General features: G+C 43.2%; 1 protein-coding gene across 1 annotated transcript in view; it reads right to left on the bottom strand.

Annotated features, from left to right (window-relative positions):
- USP35 (ubiquitin specific peptidase 35) overlaps positions 1–23,644 on the bottom strand; it is a 38,359-nt gene that overhangs the window by 5,527 nt on the left and 9,188 nt on the right. The window contains exons 2-9 of the mRNA XM_060771219.2: positions 21,248–21,941; positions 19,842–19,977; positions 13,320–13,449; positions 11,037–11,138; positions 7,894–8,052; positions 5,993–6,186; positions 4,230–4,323; positions 2,659–2,765 (exon numbers count right to left, since the gene is read on the bottom strand). Coding sequence (XP_060627202.2) covers positions 2,659–2,765; positions 4,230–4,323; positions 5,993–6,186; positions 7,894–8,052; positions 11,037–11,138; positions 13,320–13,449; positions 19,842–19,977; positions 21,248–21,941 — 1,616 coding nt within the window. The remainder of the gene's footprint in view (positions 1–2,658; positions 2,766–4,229; positions 4,324–5,992; positions 6,187–7,893; positions 8,053–11,036; positions 11,139–13,319; positions 13,450–19,841; positions 19,978–21,247; positions 21,942–23,644) is intronic.

Raw genomic sequence — 23,644 nt, 5'->3', positions numbered from 1 at the left:
GTAACTTATTTATTTATTTATTTATTTATTTAAAAGTTTTATATACCGAGCTTCTCACCTCTCTTGAGGGACTCAGACCAGTTTCCAACCATAATATCACATACAGTCAATAAAACAACATAATTCATATTACAATAAAACCTTAAAACAGCAATTACATTCAATAACTATAATGGTCAGCCATCACACTAAAATCGTTGCTCATCATCCTCCATCCATATCTCAGGGTATTGGCTCACTCGTCGAATGCCTGTCTCCATAACCACGTCTTTACCTGTTTCCTAAATGTCAGGATAGAAGGGGCAGTTCTGATCTCCAGTGGGAGAGAGTTCCAGAGTCAAGGGGCCACCACCGAGAAGGCCCTGTCCCTCGTCCCCACCAGACGCGCTTGCGAGGCCGGTGGGACCGAGAGCAGGGCCTCTCCAGATGATCTTGATAGTTCATAGGGGAGAATACGTTCGGAGAGGTAAACAGGGCTGTAGTGTGACCCAGCACCAGTAGCCCAAAGTGATAAAAATAACAAAAAAAACACATAAAGCAATGTTATCTCTTCCATAGGAGGCTCTTCTTTATAGTAAAATAATATAGTTGCACTATTTACAAGAACAAGGGTGCCATAACATAAAAAAGTTCTTTATACTTCCTTCTTTGCTTCCATGCTGGGATTCTTTCTCATGCAGATAAATAGCTTCACTCTCACAGAGCCTCTTCTCACACTGAACATGTACAGGAGCTTCACACAGGAGCTTTACACACAGCAACCTTCACACTGGAGCTTCACACACAATGGCCTTCAACCTGGAGCTTCCCTCACCAAAGCTTCTCATATCAGGCCTACTCATACCGAGGTCTACTAACACTGAGGCCTACCTCACACTGAGGCCTTTCTTACACTGAGGCCTTCTCACACAGAGGGCTCTCTCAGACTGAAGCCTTTCTCCCACTGAGGTCTACTAACACTGAGGCCTACCTCACACTGAGGCTTTTCTCACACTGAAGCCTTCTCACACAGAGGGCTCTCTCTGATTGAAACCTTTCTCCCACTGAGGTGAACTAACACTGAGGCCTACATACACACTGAGCACCTTTCACCCACAGGGACCTTTCACAGATTGAGGGCTACTAAGCTACAGGCACACCTGCTTATATTGAACTGCGGCTTCTGCTGAGTCTTTGTATCCATTTAATCCTTTCAGAGCTTGACTCACATTTTTGTAATTAAAAATACTTAATCACGTTTTAATATTTCTGACGAACATAACTATAGCCAACTTCCGCTAAAAGTTGGCCATAGAATCACACTTTCAGGAGATGTTCTTTCTAGAAATCTCTATGCTCCACTTCATGTATCTATGATCAAGGTTTGGTAGACGTTTATTGACTAGCTGGAATGTGTCCAGAGGAGGGCGACTAAAATGATCAAGGGTCTGAAGAACAAGCCCTATGAGGAGGGGCTTAAGGAGCTGGGCATGTTTAGCCTGCAGAAGAGAAGGCTGAGAGGAGATATGATAGCCATGTATAAATATGTGAGAGGAAGCCACAGGGAGGAGGGAGCAAGCTTGTTTTCTGCTTCCTTGGACGCGGAACAATGGCTTCAAACTACAAGAAAGGAGATTCCATCTGAACATGAGGAAGAACTTCCTGACTGTGTGAGCCGTTCAGCAGTGGAACTCTCTGCCCCGGAGTGTGGTGGAGGCTCCTTCTTTGGAAGCTTTTAAACAGAGGCTGGATGGCCATCTGTCAGGGGTGATTTGAATGCAACATTCCTGCTTCTTGGCAGGGGGTTGGACTGGATGGCCCATGAGGTCTCTTCCAACTCTTTGATTCTATGATTCTATGATTCTACGTTGATCATAAAATGTACTGGACGACCAAGAGATTCCTAGAGAGAATCGTTTAATAAAATCTACAAAGAATCAAATCCACTAATCTCTGAAAACGTGGAAGGGCATCACTTCACAACATCAAAATGCATCACTTAGCAACATCAAAATGAACCTACTTATGCTATACATAGGAAAAGGTCAAAATACCAGAATAAATTAATGATATAACAAAGAGATATTTATTTGCTATTACGTCATAATAAATAAGTAAGATAATAAACTTGTGGGATAAATGATGAACAAAAAACAAAATAACTTCATTGTAAATGAATTAATTCTAAATATCTATTATATAATATATAACAATATGTATCAATTGGACCATTACCTGAAATCTCACCAACCTCCATCAATGTATATACGTATACTTCTCTCTAGGCATTTTCTTGGTCCTCAAGCCCAATTCTATGGTATGGTTCTGCTGGAAGTTGACCATAGATTTGAGCAAAAGGATGTAGAAATACTAGAGAGATATTGTTTCTAGGCATTCAGTAGTATGCTTAAGTCAGAAGCTGCTCATTTCAATAGGGTTCAGTGTTATCTCAGGCTTCAGGAACATACACCCCTGAGTATATGAGGGATATATTACCTTTACATGATTTAAAAATAAATCTATCTATCTATTTATTTATCTATCTATCTATATCCATATCTATATCTATCTATACACACACACACTAATACACAAACATAAAGCTTTGTTGGTGTTGCTGAAACAGTAAATGGGCTGCTTCACTGGACAGAAAGTTCTCCAGGACAGAGATCAACTTACCTGTCAAGCAGGTATTTCAAGTATTCGGAGCAGTCCTGCTGAGCTCCCCTTGTGAACCAAGGAGGCCATGAAGCCAATAAAAAGCTTTCAGGTGAGATGGTAGGTCTCTGGAAGAGAATGGGGGAGAATACTTTATATGTACAACGTAAACAACTGATAATGTTACACTTTTCTCTTTTGAAGGGCAGGCAAACCGTGAGTGCATCTATAGTGTTGCATGAATGCAGGCATTTTTCTGAATGAAGCACAGAGTGTTTGAGGACTGGGACATCCATAGGCATACCAAGGTCCTGTTTATAAAGCTACTAGCTTGGGGACCCAGCGGTGCCTGGGTTATTAGAGAAAGTGGGTAATGGGGGTTCTGTATACCAAGTTTAGTCTTGATCAGTTATTGGATGAGGGTCGCAGTGGTTTCAGTAACTGAATTACAGTACTGAAAGTCCCACCATCCATGGTCCATCCTCCTTTAAACTGGATCAGGATGTAGAGTGGGTCATGGGGGCTCTGTGTGCCAAGTTTGGTCTTGATTGGTCACTGGATGAGGGTTGCAGTGGTTTCAGTAAGTGAGTGATGGTACTGCAAGTCCCATCATCCATGGTCCACCCTCCTTCAAACTGCAGCAGGATGTAGAGTGGATCATCAGGGCTCTGTGTGCCAAGTTTGGTCTTGATTGGTCATTGAATGAGGGTTGCAGTGGTTTCAGTAAGTGAGTGAAGGTACTGCAAGCCCCATCATCCATGGTCCACCCTCCTCCAAACTGTAGCAGGATGTAGAGTGGGTCATGGGGGCTCTTGATCAATCACTGGATGAGGGTCACAGTGTTTTCAGTAAGTGAGAGATGGTACTGCAAATCCCATCATCTATGGTCCAGCCCCCTTAGAACTGCATCAGGATGTAGAGTGGGTCATGAGTACTCTCTGTGCCAAGTTTGGGCCTGGTCTGTGATTTGTATGGGCTACAATGTTCTGTGGGAAGTTAATCGGGTGAAGGTACTGCAAATCCCATCATTTGTGTCCCATCCTGCCCAGGTTGTAAAGTGGACCATTGGGACTCTGTATGCCAAGTTTGGTCGTGATCTGTCATTTGTCCACCTGTCTTCCAAGAGATTTGCAGGATTTTTCAGAGGCAGTGCTGATGGAATCGTTCCAGGAGTTGTGTATGACGTCTATAGACAGTCCACATTTCACAGGTGTGTAGCAGTGCTACACTTAGTGCTGCCTAGATAAAAATGATCTCACTAGAAATTTGCTAGATCATCCTGGCTATCCCCCAGAAGTTTTCATAATGTTGCATTGGAAAATCTAGATTTGTAGATGTCGCTTAAGAATATCTAGGTGCAACTGTAGGATATAATGACAGTGGGACCAGAAGACAGGTGATTTAATGGTGTCTGATCATATCCACAGTTTCAGGTAACCACGATCCATTTGGGAATGCATTCCCCTGCAGATAAAGAGGTATTACTGTACATAAATGCCGCCCACTCAACATTTAAGGGAACAGAAAGACCAGGAACATTCAGCAAGGGTTACAAAAAGGCTAGGATGACTAATACATTCCTCAATAATTACCTGACTGTGCTCTAGAAAGGCAAACAGCCACTGAAGCTTCGCCATCAAGGGCTGGGAATTGTTCTCTGCTAAATTCAGCACAGAGCGCCTGAAGCTTGAAAGACACAAATTAAACATTTTTACAAAACATGGTAAGCCTACTGAATCTGTACGTAAACAAAGTTTAAAGTAGTCCCTACCCATCAAAAAATCATAAATAAGACGATGTACAATGAGAGCCAGTGGGTTAAAGCACTGAGCTGCTGAGCTTGTTGATCGAAAGGTCGCAGGTTCGATTCCGGGGAGCGGCGTGAGCTTCCGCTGTCAGCCCTAGCTTCTGCCAACCTAGCAGTTCGAAAACATGCAAATGTGAGTAGATCAATAGGTACCGCTCCGGCGGGAAGGTAACAGCGCTCCATGCAGTCATGCCAGCCACATGACCTTGGAGGTGTCTACGGACAACACTGGCTCTTCGGCTTAGAAATGGAGATGAGCACCACACCCCAGAGTCAGACATGACTGGACTTAATGTCAGGGGACTACCTTTACCTTTACCTTACAATGAGAGATGAAAAGCATTTTGAGTGCAGGTATCTCTCAGGTCCCTTCCACACTGCCATATAATCCAGATTATCAAAGCAGTTAATCCACATTATCTGCTTTGAACTGGGTTATACGAGTCTACACTGGCATATAATCCAGTTCAAAGCATATAATCTGGATTTTGTATGGCAGTGTAGAAGGGGCGTCAGTTAACAAAACAAACATGTATTCCTGAGCATTACTGTACTTTTTTAATGGAAAAATTGGTACCAGATCAAAAAATAACATGGAGCCATATCATAAACAAGACCATTTTGGAAAACCTTTGATTCAAAACTGGCAATATGCACATGTAAACTGAACCTACATAACCCACTGCTACTCTGGGAACAGAGTAAAGAGAGGGATCCAGGAAGATATTGTATTTATTTATTTTATTTATTGTATTGTATATTACTTGTAAGCCACTCTGAGTCCCCTTCGGGGTGAGAAGGGTGGCATATAAATGTCATAAATCAATCAATCAATAAATAAAATAAAAATATTTTCCTTCCATAAAAAGGTAAAGGTTTCCCCTTGACATTAAGTCTAGTCATGTCTGACTCTGGGTGGTGGTGGTCATCTCCAATTCTAAGCCGAAGAGCCAGCGTTGTCCATAGACACCTCCTCAGTCATGTGGCCAGCATGACTACATGGAGCGCCGTTACCTTCCCACAGAAGCAGTACCTATTGATCTGCTCGCATTTGCATGTTTTCAAACTGATGGGGTGGCAGAAGCTGGGGCTAACAGTGAGAGCTCACCCCACTCCCCAGATTCGAACCATCAACCTTTCGGTCAGCAAGTTCAGCAGCTCAGCGGTTTAACCCACTGCACCACCATCTTTATGGAAGATCATCTCCTTCCATAAATCATTTGAAAGCTTCTTCCAAAATGCATTTGAGTCTCTTTTAGCCATTTTGAGTCTCTTTCAGGAGAAAAAAAGTGATTTATAAAAAAGTATGATAATATAATATATATTAATATAGATGAACATCGCAACATCCATTTTGAAACTACAGCTGATTTTGGGGTACACTGAGACTGAATCATGCAGTGGGGATGCATTCGGACAACAACAATATGGTTTTATTGGCAAGAGAAAGTTTGCCAGCTCTAGAGATTATACGTTACAGCTTTGTTCCATCATTCTTTAAATGAGATGTACATAATAAATACAGAAACTAAACGTACGGATACCTACTCCGAGGCCATGAAGAGTGCTTGGATGATGCTGTTCATGTAGCAGGTATTCCCCAGGTTAATTAACCCGATTTTCCCCGTTTCCGATTTGGAGGCCAGACGGGGGTAAAAACCGGCTAATTCATTCTTCTGTGAGGTCCAAGCATTTTGGCCAAGCAAGTGTTTAATTCGGTCTTCGTTTGGAATCGGAAGAGCCTTTGGAGAACAAAGAATTCCAAAAGAGCAGAATCAGTTTGTGGACTCATAGCCACCCTTTTTATTTTTATCAGTTGCAAGGACTTAAATTCACCATGCAAAGAGCACACAGGCAGAAATTTGGGGTACTTTTTGCCACAAATATAACTTACTCGGGAAAACTACCTGTTGGACTACTGTTCCCTAAATCTTCCAGCCAGGAAATTCTGGAAACTATTATCCAAAAGCAACTTCCCCAATATTTCCCTTATACTCTGCCAACACCTTATTCTGAGTTTTGCAGAATTTGGTACCCATTTATCATAAAATTTATTCTATGCCACCCTCTAAACCTTCCTAATACCATGACCCCTTCGTACAGTTCCTCCTGTTGTGGTGACCCCCAACCATAACATTACTTGGGAAGTCTGACTTGGCCACGGTAGTCCACGCTCTGGTTACATCCCGTATAGACTACTGCAACGCTCTCTACATGGGGTTGCCTTTGAAGACTGCTCGGAAGCTTCAAATGGTCCAACGCTTGGCAGCCAGGTTGCTAACAGGAGCGGCACTCAGGGAGCATACAACTCCTCTGTTGCGCCAGCTCCACTGGCTGCCAGTTTGCTACCGGGCACAATTCAAAGTGCTGGTGTTAGCCTATAAAGCCCAAAACGGTTCTGGCCCTACTTACCTCTCCGAACGCATCTCCTCCTATGAACCAACTAGGACATTAAGATCATCTGGGGAGGCCCTGCTCTCGGTCCTGCCTGCATCACAGGCGCGCCTGGCGGGAACGAGAGACAGGGCCTTCTCAGTGGTGGCCCCTTGGCTGTGGAACGCCCTTCCAGATCGGCCCCCTCCCTATTGGCATTTCGAAGGAAAGTGAAGACCTGGCTGTTCGAACAAGCATTCGATTAAGCAGTGTAATGAATACAGGAACACGGATTAACGGATGATGAGATTGGATTCTGATTTTACTGATAAGATGCTAATGATTGTTACATTGATGTTTAATTGTTGATGATGTTATTGTTTTAACTGTCCCATAATTGTTTATGATGTTTTGCATTGAATTTTGCTGTTGTTAACCGCTTTGAGTCGCCTGAGGGCTGAGAAAAGCGGTATATAAATGAAGTAAGGAAGTAAATAAATAAATACTTTCATTGCTACTTCACAACTGTAATTTTGCTACTGTTATGAATTGCAATGTAAATATCTGATATGCAGGATGTATTTTCATTCACTGGACCAAATTTGGCACAAATACCCAATAGGCCCAAATTTGAATACTGGTGAGTTTGGTGGAGGGGGATTGATTTTGTCATTTGGGAGTTGTATTGCTGAGATTTATAGTTCACCTACAATCAAAGAGCATTCTGAACTCCACCAACGATGGAATTGAACCAGACTTGGCACACAGAACTCCCATGACCAACAGAAAATACTGAAAGGGTTTTGTGAACATTGACCTTGAGTTTTGGAGTTGTAGTTTACCTACATCCAGAGAACACTGCGGACTCAAACAATGATGGATCTGGACCAAACTTGGCACAGATACTGAATATGCCCAAATGTGAACACTGGTGGACTGTAGTGAAAATAGACCTTGACATTTAGGAGTAACGCCCTCAGTTAAAAATAAGAAACGTCCTCTCCATTTTAGTATCGCCTCCCCAATTATTCCTCCCTATTTGTTTGCTGCATGCAAATGAAAAAGGAAATAGTTACTTTGATGGCCTCCACAACTGGTTCGTAGAGGTCTGGGAATCCTGAGAAACGGAAGAACATGCAGTGGATGAGCTCACCCAACTGTTCCAAGCAACTTGTGGCCGAATTGGAGTTTTCCTTGTTGAGGGCAGCCACCACTCTGGGAATATGTGGAAGAAGCTTGAAAAGAAACAAAATCAGTCTCAAAACAAGTAGCTGGAACCAAGTCTCAAAGCAACTTGTAACACAGTTCCTAAATGGATATAGTTGTAGTTTGGTTGTCCTCCTGCTGTCAATTATTATCAGAGCATTAATGGGAAGTGTTCCACCAAAGGATGAACTTGAACTGTTGACATAAGAAGGTAAATATAACTGGCATCACTGAAACTTGGTAGGATGAGACTTGTGGTTGAAATGTAGTAATAGGGGAGTATAACCTATTTTGGAAAAGTAGACCAAACAGGAAAGGAAGAGGAGTCGCATTGTACGTCAAGGATGTTTACACCTGCAAGGAGGTTTAGTTTTGAATATGTTTTTATGGATGTTAACTGAATGTTTTAATACCAATGATATTTAATTCTGGATGAGAGCGAACAAATTGAAACTAAATCCAGACAAGATAGAGATTCTCCTGGTCAGTTGAAAGGCCAAACAGGGTATCAGGTTACAGCCTGTGCTTGATGGGGTTACACTCCCCCTGAAGGCACAGGTTCACAATTTGGGAGTGATCCTGGACTCATCGCTGAGCCTGGAACCTCAGACCTCGGTGGTGGCCAAAGGAGCTTTCGCACAGTTAAAACTTGTGTGCCAACTGCGCCTGTATCTTGGGAGGTCGGACTTGGCCACGGTAGTCCACGCTCTGGTTACATCCCAAATAGATTACTGCAATGCACTCTATGTAGGGTTGCTTTTGAAGACTGTTCAGAAGCTTCAGTTAGTCCAGCGCTTGGCAGTCAGGTTGCTCATGGGAACAGGTTACCGAGAGCACCCAACGCCCTTGCTACGCCAGCTCCACTGGCTGCATATTAGCTTCCAAGCACAATTCAAAGTGCTGGCTTTAGCCTATAAAGCCCTGAATGGTTCTGGCCCAGAAGGGCTGTCTGAAGGTATCTCCCACTATGAACCACCTCGGACCTTAAGATCATTGGGTGAGGCCCTGCTCTTGGTTCCCCCATCATCTCAATCGTGTCTGGTGGGGACAAGAGACAGGGGCTTCTCTGTGGTAGCCCCTCGGCTATGGAATTCCCTCACAGACGAGATCTGCTCCATCACTCGTGTCCTTCCTGAGACAAGTGAAATCCTGTCTGTGGGATCAGGCCTTTGTGGACTAGACTGATTTGCCTGCAAAGTTACAGTTTAAATGGACTATGATGGACTGCTTTCAGGATGACAACTTAATTCAGTGATTTGTTTTTAATGTTTTACATTGTTTTTTATAATGTATATATTTATGCTTTTTCTTGTTGTGGGCAGTTGTTAGCTGCCCTGAGTCCCTCTACGGAGGTTGAGATAGGACGGTATATAAATGCCCTAAAGAAATAAATAATAATAAATTTTGATGTGTGTATATTTGTAGATTTTTAAAACTGTATAGAAATGCTTTTAATGCAAGCCGCTTCAAGTCTCCTGGCAGAAAGAAAAGGTGGGGTATAAATAAACACAATAATAGTAATAATAACAATAATAACAACAACAACAACAACAACAACAACAGATCCCAAGTGTAGACTCTGCAAGGAAGCAGATGAAACAATAGATCCCATCCTCAGCTGCTGCAAGAAGATCGCGCAGACAGACTACAAGCAGAGGCACAACACCATTGTTCAGACGATTCATTGGAACTTGTGTCACAAATACCATCTGCCTGCGACAAAGAACTGGTGGGATCACAAGCTGGAAAAAGTTACAGAGAATGAACACGCCAAACTCCTCTGGGACTTCTGGATTCAGACAGACAGAGTTCTGGAGCACAAAACTCCTGACCTCACAATCGTGTTAAAAAACAAAATATGGATCGTCGATGTCGCAATCCCAGGTGACAGCAGGATTGCAGAGAAACAACAGGAAAAGCTGAGGATTTAAAGATTGAACTGCAAAGACTCTGGCACAAACAGTAAAGGTGGTCCCAGTGGTGATTGGCACACTGGGTGCCGTGCCTAAAAACCTTGGCCTTCACTTAAACACAATTGACGCTGACAAAATTACCATCTTCCAGCTGCTGAAGGCCACCTTAATAGGATCTACACACATAATTCGCCGATAGATCACACAGTCCTAGACACTTGGGAAATGTCTGATGTGTGATCCAATTCAACAGCCAGCAGAGTGTCTGCTGTGGACTCATCTTGTTGTGTTTCAAATAATAATAATAATAATAATAATAATAATAATAATAAATGCCATTTATTGTCGAAGGCTTTCATGGCTGGAATCACTGGGTTGTTGTTAAGTTTTTCGGGCTGTATAGCCATGTTCCAGAAGCATTCTCTCCTGACGTTTCACCTCACAACCTCTGAAGATGCCTGCCATAGATGGAGGTGAAATGTCAGGAGAAAATGCTTCTGGAAAATGGCCATACAGCCTGAAAAACTTACAACATTTATGTCTGATCTTAACTGACAGGAATGGTGTGGTAAATGGAGTGGATGTTGTAAATTCCTTAGATGGGAGTGACCATACTTTTCTAAATGGCTATCTCTCAGGAGGGCTTGGGTTGTGTCTTGGTTGGACAAGATGACCCTTGGGAGCTCTTCCAGAATTATATGATGAAAGCAAATATTTGGAAGAGATTAGAATTTGATTGGCTGAGCTATACATTGGGGGTCAGCTATATACTGGGGGTCAGGACTAAGAGACACAATATGTTCTTTAAAAACACAGTACAACCCCTAAATCCACAGGTTTCATTGCCCTTGCCTGATAAAATAGGTCCTCTTCTAGGCATTTTCGAGGTCCTTCTGCACAACTCTAGGTTGTTCTAGGTCCAGAAGTCCTTCAATTTCAATAGGATTAGCTATTATTCAGAGCTTTTGTGTATCCACACCAAGTTCAGAAATGTACCACTAAATTCAACAATGTAGGCGCACACTCAGACTCCAGGATGCCATACTGCTATTGAGAGATACTTAAATATTTGAATACTACATTGGTTCCTGCTTCCTTACCAAGTGAAATGCTTCGTGAGAATGCTGGAAGCTGAGCAGCATATAGCACAGAATGGAGAGCGCTCCCTCCCTCAAGATGGGATACAACAACTTGGAAAACACCTACAATATGAAAAAGAAGTAGGAGGAAAAAGAGATTTTACTGTAGTGTTAATGTAATGCAAACTTGGCAATAAGTCAATAGTGTTCATGCTATTGCCTTCCTGTTCAGAAAGTATGACTTCGTGTCAATGTAACCCAGTGAGTTTCCATAACTGAACCCTAGATTGTATCCACACCGCAGAATTATAACACTTTGACACCACATTGACTGCTATCGCTTAATTCTATGAAACCCTGGGAGTTGTAGTTTTGAAGCTTTCTTTACCAAAGATTGTGGATGAATTCTGTTGGAGCATGTAAGGAATCAGTGTGTGTGTGTGTGTGTGTGTATGTCAACTGTAGATGCATGAGCTGATTGGTCATGCTATGCCTGGGGAACAGGCTGAGCCTGGGACTTTTGAGTACTGTTACATTTTTGTTCAGGCTTCAGCTATGCGGGTGCAGAGGGTGTGCATGTCAACTGTAAAATATGATACATGAAGCTGATTGGTCGTGTATACCCAGGGAGCAGGGTGAGCCTGGGACTTTTGGGTACTGTTACATTTTTGTTCAGGCTTCAGCTATGCAGGTGCAGAGGGTGTATATGTCAACTGTAAAATAAGATATATGAAGCTGATTGGTCAAGCTATGCCTGGGGAGCAGGCTGAGCCTGGGACTTTTGGATACTGTTACATTTTTGTTCAGGCTTCAGCTATGCAGGTGCAGAGGATGTGTATGTCAACTGTAAAATAAGATGTATGAAGCTGATTGGTCGGTCTATGCCCGGGGAGCAGGGTGAGCCTGGGACTTTTAGGTGCTGTTACATTTTTGTTCAGGCTTCAGCTATGCATGTGCTTAGTGCAGCAGAGAGAGAGAAGCAGAAAGAGACAGAGTTTGGTGTGTGCTCTCACTTCATGAACTGCTGAAGGAGCTTATCTACATAAACAAAGAAAGTCCATTTTAAATCTCTCATTAAAAGACATTTTGTGAGTTGATACAACTGATCACATTGTACATATGTTGTTCTGAACTATGAAGAGTAAACTACTTGTTATTCATTGTTCATCTGCGTGGCATATTTTCTTTCTCTGGCAAGGCAGTGTGCGGGCTGATCAAACATGAACTACACGTGGTTTATTTTTTACATTATGCAACATCTTCCACAGGAAGGAGCCACTGCAATTAAAGCAGTATGAAACTGCATTAATTCTACAATGTAGAAGCACCCTAATTCTCCCACGAACCAGAAAATGAAGCCAAAGGGAATTGTTGTTGTTCATTCATTCAGTTGTTTCTGACACTTCGTGACCAGCCCACACCAGACCTCCCTGTCGGCCGTCACCACCCCCAGCTCCTTCAAGGTCAATCCAGTCACTTCAAGGATACTATCCATCCATCTTGCCCTTGGTCGGACCCTCTTCCTTTTTCCTTCCATTTTCCCCAGCATCATTGTCTTCTCTAAGCTTTCCTTTCTTCTCATGATGTGGCCAAAGTACTTCATCTTTGCCTCTAATCTCCTTCCCTCCAGTGAGCAGTCAGGCTTTATTTCCTGAAGTATGGACTGGTTGGATCTTCTCGCAGTCCAAGGCACTCTCAGAACTTTCCTCCAACACCACAGTTCAAAAGCATCTATCTTCCTTCGCTCAGCTTTCCTTATGGTCCAGCTCTCACATCCATAGGTGACTATGGGGAATACCATCGCTTTGACTATGCGGGTCTGTGTTGCCAGTGAGATGTCTCTACTCTTCACTATTTTATCAAGATTGGTCATTGCTCTCCTCCCAAGAAGTAAACATCTCCTGATTTCCTGGCTGCAGTCTCCGTCTGCAGTAATCTTTGTGCCTATAAATACAAAGTCTGTCACGGCCTCCACGTTTTCTCCCTTTATTTCCCAGTTGTCAGTCATTCTTGTTGCCATAATCTCGGTATTTTCATGTTTAACTGCAACCCAACTTTTGCACTTTCTTCTTTCACCTTGATTAGAAGGCTCCTCAGCTCCTCCTCGCTTTCAGCCATCAGAGTGGTGTCATCTGCATATCAAAGGGAATAATGGCATGTATAGGAACAACAATTCTCTTTATCATAACTGTTCTACTGATACAGTGGGTTTTAATATCCGAGAGAGGATTTGAATCCCAGTTCTGATTCACTTGGGATAGAGAAAGTGGTATTAAGCACAGTAATTCTGCCTGCAATACCGACCCTCTCAATTTTGGAAAGCGTGACTTCAATCAAGATGCTGAACTTCTTCACCGCGGCCAAGCCCTTGAGCAAAGCGATGATCCATTTGTCTATGTTCTTCCCCAGAGGCCAGGAGACCCATTCAATCATCCTGCAAAGAGAGAAGATGCATTGAAAAAAGGGCCACACAATGCAACTTGGAAAGATAAGTTGTACTTAAATTGCAGCTTCCAAGTCCATTAATAGTTATCAGTGGCAGTCTGTAGTTTCTATAAGTGGGACAGTAAATCCATTGTAGACTGTAGTTCAGTGGTTCTCAACCTTCCTAATGCCGTGACCCCTTAATCCAGTCCCTCATGTAGTGGTGACCCCCAACCATAACACTGTTTTTGTTGCTACTTCATAACAGTCATTTAACTACTGTTATAAATCATAATGTAAATATCAGATACGCAAGATGTATTTTCATTCACTGGACCAAACTGGGCACAAATACCCAATCCACCCACATGTAAATGCTAGTGGATTTGGGGGAGGATTGACTTTGTAATTTGGGCGTTGTAGTTGCTGGGATTTATAGTTCACCTGTAATCAAAGAGCATTCTGAACTCCACCAGCGATGGATTTGAACCTAATTTACCACACAGAGCTCCCATGACCAACGGAAAACACTGGAAGGGTTTGGTGGGCATTGACCTTGAGTTTGTGAGTTGTAGTTCACCTATATCCAGAGAGCACTGTGGACTCACACAATGGAGGATCTGGACCAAACTTGGCACAAATACAATATGCACAAATGTGAACACTGGTGGAGCCCTGGGGAAAATAGACCTTGACTTTTGGGAGTTGTAGTTGCTGGGATTTATAGTTCATTACAATCAAAGAACATTCTGAACTCCACCAACGCTAAAATTGGCTCAAACTTCCTACATGGAATCCCCATGACAATCAGGAAATACTGGGTTTTCTGCTGGTCTTTGGCGACCCCTCTGACACCCCTTCACGACCCCCTCAGGGGTCCCGACCCCCAGGTTGAGAAACACTGCTGTAGTTAAAGTGGTGTTGAACTATATTAATTCTAAAGTGCTGATGCACCCTCAGTATCTCTCTTCCTTTCTCCGTCTTCAATGCGGCACAGCTTATTTGCTGCCTTATATGAGTATTTCACGCTCCCACATTTCTGTGTTATTTTAATTCAGGGTTGGTTTTATAGCCTGGATCGTTTTATTGTGTACTGTTCTTCCTACCATTCACTGTTTGACATTTTATGAGTTTCCATTTATCTTTACAATGCCTTAGAGAACTCTGGCTACTGGGGCAGCTTAAAAGTGCAATAAACGAAGCTGTTTTTTTCCAATTCGTAAGTTAACGAACTAATTATTTAAAAATGCATTCCAGCCTCCTGTCCACACACAGTCCCATCAGGGCACTTTACATGGATATTAAATCCTTTGAAAATCGGTTTTGGTTAAGAGTATGTTGTTGTTGCTGCTGCTGCTGCTGCTGTTGTTGTTGTGCACCTTCAAGTTATTTCCAACTTATGGTGACCCTAAAGCAGGCATGAGAAAACTCTGGCCTTCCAGGTGTTTTGGACTTCAACTCCCACACTTCCTAACGAATTTCAACTCCCACAATTCTGAACAGCCTACTAAATGGTGGGAGCTGAAGTCCAAAACACCTGGAGGGCCAAAGTTTGCCCATGCCTGCCCTAAAGCAATCCTATAATGGGGTTTTCTTTGCAATATATTTTCAGAGGATTGACAAGCTGGAATATGTCCAGAGGAGGGTGACTAAAATGATCAAGGGTCTGGAGAACAAGCCCTATGAGGAGCAGCTTAAGGAGCTGGGCATGTTTAGCCTGAGAAGAGAAGGTTAAGAGGAGATATGATAGATATGTGAGAGGAAGCCACAGGGAGGAGCAGTGGGACTCTCTGCCCCAGAGTGTGGTGGAGGCTCCTTCTTTGGAAGCTTTTAAACAGAGGCTGGATGGCCATCTGTCAGGGGTGATTTGAATGCAATATTCCTGCTTCTTGTCAGGGGGTTGGACTGGATGGCCCATGAAGTCTCTTCCAACTCTTTGATTCTATGAAATCTATGAAGTGTGCCATTGCTTTGCTCGGAGGCTGAGAGAATGTGACTCACTCAATGGTCTCATGTAAGCTGCCCCGAGTCCCCGTTGGGGAGATGGTGGCGGGGTATAAATAAAGTTTATTATATTATTATTAATGTGGCCAAATACGGATTCGAATCTTGATCTCCGAAAATCCAGTACCCAAACCACTATTAATACATCTACACTATGGAATTAATGCAGTTTGACACCACTTTAACTGCCATGGTTCAATGCTATGGAACCCTGGAATTTGTCCCTTCAAAAGGCCTACGCAACAAACTGCAATGCCTAGAATCCCACAGTATTGAACCAGAACAATTACAATGTGGTCAAACTACAATGAAGATACAACCAGAGACAGAACTTGGTTGCATAAGCTTTCATAGACTTTGGGATTCTCTGTATCGACCCAAACCCCATACTACCTGCAAATGCACCACTGGCTTTTCCCATAACTCAGCGTAGTCTCTGGTCACTAGTATCATGTGTGTGTTTTTAGCTATATACAAACCTTGCCTAACTTTTGGCAAAGTTTGGGGATATTTTAGTATTTGCTGGAAACCACAACATATCCCAGAGCTCTGGACAGGGGGATCAGGTCTAATTTAACTCAATCTGCTGTTTCCAGATGGAAACCACAACAAGCACCACAATCAAATGTAACACATAACCTAATCTGAAAAATGTTCCTCAAGAACAGAAGAGTTTATTTATTTATTTATTTACATTATTTCTATCCCGCCCATTTCAGCCCAAAGGCGACTCAGGGCGGAGTTATTTGGGCCATGGTAGCACAGAGGTTTAAACCTCTAGCTGCAGAAAAACTTGCTGATCGGAAGATCGGTAGACCAAAACTGTGGATCGGGATGAGCTCCCGGCTGTCAGCCCTAGCTCCCACCAACCTAAAGGTAAAGGTTTTCCCCTGACATTAAGTCCAGTCGTGTCTGACTCTGGGGGTTGGTGCTCATCTCCATTTCTAAGCTGAAGAGCCGCCGTTGTCCGTAGATACCTCCTAGGTCACGTAGCCAGCATGACTGTATGGAGCACCATTACCTTCCTGTCGGAGTGGTACCTATTCATCTATTCACATTTGCATGTTTTCGAACTGCTAGGTTAGCAGGAGCTGGGGCTAACAGCCCACTCCCCAGATTCAAACCACCAACTTTTCAGTCAGCAAGTTCAGCAGCTCAGTGCTTAGGCCCACTCTAGCAGTTCGAAAACATGTAATTGTTGTGGCTGAGATGTTCTGTGATGATGAAGATGATGGGATTCCGATTCCTGGCTCTTTTTCTGTGCCTCAGATCTCTGGGCCTGTGGTTTCCACAGACAGTGCAGAGTTAACATCAACACTGCGGTTCTCAGGAGAAAAGAATTTTAATAAAGGAGATAGCGAACAAGTGGGGAGGCATTTGCCTCCTTCCCATGCTGATACTGAAAGTACTGAAAGCCTTGATAGTGACCTGACCCGGCAGGCTCGTCTTGATTTGCGGGTCAGGTGGAGTTCTCGCTTGGCCTGCAGACGAGAAGCCAGCTCGGTGAAAGGTCATCGCAATTATTTCATGTAATGTTTTCATGTTAGAAAGGTATTTAGGTTTCTTGCAATCCAAGGGAAAGTGTCAGTTCAACGTAGCTTATTAGCCTGGAAGCTTCATGGAATAATTTTAGACTGGAAAGCAGTACACTTGGGGTTTCTTGCATTGTGATTCATGGGGCAATTGTTTCATTGCTTGTACCTGGGACTCTGGTTTGAACTTTGCCAATATGTCTCTTGCTTTTACCTGAAGATCTTTGGAACTATATTCTGCACTTAACCTTAATCTTTGGAACTTTGCAATGATTATTCTTTATTTTGACTTGGATTTTTTCTCAATAAACTATAAAACTACAGCTCTTGTGTGGTGGTGTTTGGAAGCAAGGTGAAGCTTATTCTGAGTTGCAGCAGTAATGTGAGTAGATCAATGGGTACTGCCGCTATAGGAAGGCAAAAGGCACCTGTGCAGCCATGCCAGCAAAACATGACTAGGAAGGTCTACAGACAACAGGCTCCTCGGCATGGAAAATGAAACAAGAGCACCTCCCCATGGCCAGAGTTGAGCATCACCTCCAGACGCTGGAGATGGAATGGGAAAGCTTTGTCTTTGTTTGGGTATTGTGTGTCATTGTTCATTGTATAAAAGGCACTGAATGTTAGCCTATATATGTGTTTACTGTAATCTACTCTGAGTCCCTTTGGGGAGATAGAGCGAAATATAAATAAAGTGAATTATTGTATTTTTATTATTATTGGGGTAAGTGCAATGCCAGGATGAGCGCCCTGTATCAGCACACTTGGGTTCGGAGAAGATGATGCAGGATTGCAAAGAAGACCGCTTTTTGCCAAGTCAATTGATTTTAAAAGTCTCCTCCAGAGCATCCTAATTGCATTTCACGAGGTCTGCTTTGTGTCTCTCCCAACTCTGCTTTGCCAAAGAGGGGCATTTTAAAAGGGGTGAAAAAAAGGAGGCAATTGCTCTTCCAAGGGCTAATTATAGAAACGTATGGCTTCTGAGTGGAAGCACTGCCAGTTAATAGCACCTGCCATTAGCTGCTCTGGAAAAGGGAGAAAAGGGATCCAAAGCAAAGTTTTGAAAGCTTTTTACTATAATTTTTAATAAAATGGAAAAGTAGGATACAGGGGTCAGTGGGAAGTTATGGGGAGGGAGAATTACAGGACTGCTTTATATATGTATTCATTTATTTTGGTCAGAGACAAGCAGTAAGGAAAATAATCTGTTGTTGTTGTTGTTCATTTGTTCAGTCGTCTCTGACTCTTCGTGACCTCATGGACCAGTCCACGCCAGAGCTCCCTGTCGGCCGTCACCACCCCCAGCTCCTTCAAGGTCAGTCCAGTCACTTCAAGGATGCCATCCATCCACCTTGCCCTTGGTCGGCCCCTCTTCCTTTTGCCTTCCACTTTCCCCAGCATCATTGTCTTCTCTAGGCTTTCCTGTCTCCTCATGATGTGGCCAAAGGACTTCAACTTTGTCTCTAGTATCCTTCCCTCCAATGAGCAGCCGGGCTTTATTTCCTGGAGGATGGACTGGTTGGATCTTCTCGCAGTCCAAGGTACTCTCAGCACTTTCCTCCAACACCACAGCTCAAAAACATCAATCTTCCTTCGCTCAGCCTTCCCTAAGGTCCAGCTCTCACATCCGTAGGTGACTACAGGGAAGACCATGGCTTTGACTAGGCAATGGATCTTTGTTGCCAGTCTGATGTCTCCACTCTTTACTATTTTATCGAGACTGGACATTGCTCTCCTCCCAAGAAGTAAGCGTCTTCTGATTTCCTGGCCACAGTCTGCATCTGCAGTCATCTTTGCACCTAGAAATACACAGTCTGTCACGGCCTCCACGTTTTCTCCCTCTATTTCCCAGTTGTCAATCATTCTTGTTGCCATAATCTTTTGTGGGATTAGCATAACTCAAAAACCACTGGGCAAATTGAGACCAAATTTTACACAAGACACCTACTAACCCAAGGAGTGACCATCACTCAAAAAAAATGATTTTGTCATTTGGGAGTTGTAGTTGCTGGGATTTGTAGTTTACTTACAATCAAAGTAAACTACAAATGATGGAATTGAACCAAAAGTGGCATACAGGACTCTCATGACCAACAGAAAACACTTGAAGGGTTTGGTGGGCATTGACCTTGAGTTTGGGAGTTGTAGTTCACCTATATCCAGAGAGCACTGTGGACTCACACAATGATGGATCTGGACCAAACTTGGTACGAATATTCCATATGCCCAAATATGAACACAGATGGAGTTTGGGGGAAATAAAACTTGACATTTGGGAGTAGTAGTCACTGGGATTAACAGTTCACCTACAATCAAAGAGCATTCTGAACCCCACCAACGTTCCTGGGAAGCCTGGGTGTTTTACCATCCTGTGGGAGGCTTCTTTTATGTCCCCGCATGAGAAGCTGGAGCTGACAGAAGGAAGCTCGCCCCGCTCTCTGGATTCAAACCACTGACCTTTTGGTCAGCAGTCCTGCCGGCTCAAGGGTGTAATGCATTGCGCCATTGGATATTTGCAATCCACGGATGGTACAATTTTTATTGATTAGCCAATTGGCCTTATCAAAAACAAACAGTGCAGACACAACATACAACATACATCTAGTCCTCTTCAAATAAAATACAAATATACAGGTAGCCATAGATATATGCATCAATTATCCTCATCTCCCCTACACTGCACCCCAATCTGATCTATGTACTCTGATCTCCTTTTAGGCCATGGATAGTAGAAACCATGAACATGGAAAACCAGCTGCATTTTTAAAAAGGAACAAACTTCTCATCAATCCATATTTGTAGCACTACCCACCATAGCACATCCAACGACAATTCAGGTATGTTTTTGCCTAGGAGTATCTCCTACCTGCCAATTGCCATCATCATCTGAACATCTGTTATGCTGTCGTCGTTGGTGAGGTTTCTTAGGATCCCATCCATTAGTTCCATTGGGACATATTGAACCACACTGGCCAAGGCAATGGACGGTGGGTCCTGATCTTCTGCAAGATCATTTAGACACAAACAAAAGCAAAACAATATCAGAACCTGCAGGTGGGATCTTAAACGTTGTGACTTTACTCTTTTTGATTTAGTTAGAGAAATACCTTCCTCCACATTTCCATCTAACCATTAGGAAGAACTAGAGGCCGGAGTTATTCGACAGTGGAATTTGTGGATTAACAGAACTCAAAAACCACTGGACGAATTGACCCCAAATTTGGACACAAGACACTTAACAACCCAATGTATGTCCTTCACTCAAAACAAATTGATTTTGTCATTTGGGAGTTGTAGTTGCTGGGATTTATAGTTAACCTACAATCAAAGAGCATTCTGAACCCCACCAACGATGGAATTGAACCAAACTTGGCACACAGTTCTCCCACGACCAACAGAAAATACTGGAAGGGTTTGGTGGGCAGTGTCCTTTGGTTTTGGAGTTGTAGTTCACCTACATCCAGAGAGCACTGGGGACTCAAACAATGATGGATCTGGGCCAAACCTTACAAGAATACTCAATATGCCCAAACGTAAACACTGGTGGAGTTCAGGGAAAATAGAATCTTGACACTTGGGAGTTGTAGTTGCTGGGATTTGTAGTTCACCTACAATCACAGAGCATTCTGAACCCCACCAACGATGGAATTGGGCCAAACCTCCCACACAGAACCCCCATGACCACCAGAGTGGGCCACAGCAACGCGTGGCAGGGGACGGCTAGTAAAGACATAAAATAGTGTATAACTACTAAAATAATGAATAAATATTAAAATAAATATATCGTCCCTACTTCACGAATTTTCACTTTTCGCGAATGGTCCTGGAACGTAACACCCGCGATAAGTGAGAGAACACTGTATTCTGCCTCCAAGTCCAGTGGAGTCTCCTCCTCTGGAGGTTTTTAAGCAGAGGATGGATGGCCATCCATCGGGAGGGCTTTGATTGTATTTGCCTACATAGTAGGGAGTTGTCCCTTGTGGTTTCTTCCAATTTTATGAGTCTACGAATCTATGAAACATAAAGGATTCTGACCATTCTGAACACTTGGGTGGGAAAATGGTGTTGGAGGTCAAGAGTAGCTAACCCTTGATGTGGTATTGGTGCTTTCCTCTCTCTGTGGAATGACTCTCATATCAAAACCCATCATTTTGATCCCCAGACCTACCCTCAACATATCCATGAGGTCAACCTCTTTACAGGACATACAGACAAGGCTTATCCCAATTATGAATAGCAACAATGATATAGTTGCATTCCAGATCTCCTTACCAGTTGATGAAATTATTGCAAAGAGTTCTTTCAAGGATGGGAGAATCGAGGACACCTGAGTCTTCCATATTTTCTGCAGCAAGAGGCCAACTTTGATGACGTGGTCCAGGAAGTCCACGATGGCCTCTTCTCTCCCCGACGTGGTTCGGAATTGGCCGATGCACCGGATGAGCTGCTGGCAGAACAGAGCCTGCCGTTTCCCCGTAGGAATACACTGAGGATACTGGATCAAGAGTTTGCTGATTTTCATGCACTGCTTGAGTCCCGGCCTCTCGCAGACCTTCCGGAGAACTTCGGTCCTCAGCAAGCTGAAAATATCACTAGCGGATGGGCGATCCAAGACAAAGGCCAACCCAAGGTGGATGTAATCAAAGACATACAGGCTTCTTTTGCCAAGAGGTCCATAGCCCTCTTGGAGGAGGCTGAGCAGGAAACGGACATTGAAAAACTCTTCAAAGATCTCCTGGTGATAAAGGCCGTAGGCTTCCAGGACTTCTTTGCCAACCCACCTCTTGAACTTGGTATCACCCACGAGGAACAGTTTGGTAGAAAGCTCGAGCATCAACCAACATTGTTCGCTGTCCATGGACTGTTTGGAGGCCTCAATGACACGTCGCACTAACCCTTGTTTCATGTGGTCGGGGTAAGACGACATCACGATGGCTTCAAGGATCTTGTCCATCTTGACCTTCTTCTAAGGGATGGGGAGAAAGAACAAAGTCAGTTCACGAGCCATTTAGCCTCCACCTTTCTAGGCTGAAGGTTTTCATCACACATTCAAAGACGTAGCCATGCCAGTCAGGAATATCGGTATGCAAAGGGATCTTTGAGAACAAAGTTGGTAATACAAGCTTTCGTAGACTTGCACAGTAGAATTAATGTACTTTGACACCATTTTTTCCCCTAACTCAATGCTATGGAATCCAATGAGATATAGCTCTATCAGGCACCAACAGTCTTTGGCATAGAAAGAAAGAAATCATGTTAAGTTATAGCTCCCTTGATTCCACAGCACCATGGATGTTCAGGTGGTGTCACAAGCCCACCTCACAAGGATAGAAACAATTTTTGCAAAAATTTATTTGCTAATCCACACCCACCCACACCCACACCCACACACACACACAAATACCCAAGAAAATATGTGGGGTGCATTTCTACTACTTATTTATTTACTTTATTTATTTACAGTATTTATATTCTGGGACTGTGGCGTAGCTGGCTGGGAGTCAGCTGCATTAAGATCACTACTATCCAAAAGGTCATGAGTTTGAAGCCAGTCCGGGTCAGAATGAGCTTCCGACCAATTTGTGTAGCTTGCTGTCAACCTTTGCAGCCTGAAAGACAGTTGCATCTGTCCAGTAGGAAACTTAGGTACTGCGTATGCAGGGAGGCTAATTTAACTAATTTACGACACCATAAAAATCTCCAGCAAGCATGCAAAGAATGAGGAAGTACTTCATCAGTGTCACAAATGGACGGTGAAGCAACAGCTCCCCTGGTGGCCCGAATACCCTCCCCAAAAACTAGCATGTTAAATAGCCTCTGTATGTCTGTCTATATATGTTGTGTGTCTATGGCATTGAATGTTTGGCATGTATATGTACATTGTAATCTGCCCTGAATCCCCTGCAGGGTGAGAAGGGTGGAATATAAATACTGTAAATAAATAAATAAATACTACACTTTGAGAGGTTCCTGAACTAATCTGAGGTCAGTGTTTTGGTGTGACCAAGTATGGTCCACCAAAGTCTCCAAAGGAGTTAGATCTCCATCCCTGATTTATATACAAAATCCAAGGCTGCATAACATGGGAGTTGTAGTCCTCCAAAGTAATTTTTCCAAGCCCTGCCCTTCCTAAAACCAAAATGCAACTTCTGCAAACTATGAACTTTCTGATGTTTAGGTTTTGACATGTTTCCTGACAGGAGGAAGAGAGGTTGGCAGCACCACACATTTTGTTCTCTATCCAGCCAAACTGTACAAGAATGAAGCTGTTGCTCTTTCTAATTAAACTAGACAAGGAAATATATTAAATTTAAAAAGGGGTGTTACAAAGGTTGATGGAAGTCCACTAGGACAGGTCAGAATGCAACTCTCAGTTAGGCTGACACTTTGCACAAAAGATCAAATTACTATTTCACTGGTATGAAATGTGAAATGAGGGTTATGTGTCAGGTTGCAATATAGCAATCTCCATAGTGTCCAAATGTCCCATTCTACTCTGATCTCATCCTTCCTATTCTTGCCCTAAGTGCTTCTGAAACCTGACATCCTAGAATCATAGCATCACAGGTAGTTGGACTGGATGGCCCTTGTGGTCTCTTCCAACTCTGTGATTCTAATAGTCTATTTCCCCCAAACTCCACCATGGTTCACATTTGGGCATGTTGTACC

Source organism: Anolis sagrei, chromosome 3 (assembly GCF_037176765.1).
Source record: "Anolis sagrei isolate rAnoSag1 chromosome 3, rAnoSag1.mat, whole genome shotgun sequence".
In the NCBI taxonomy this organism is placed as follows: Eukaryota; Metazoa; Chordata; class Lepidosauria; order Squamata; family Dactyloidae; genus Anolis; species Anolis sagrei.
Note: the sequence above shows the minus strand (reverse complement) of the source record. Positions and strands in the feature narration are given on the sequence as shown.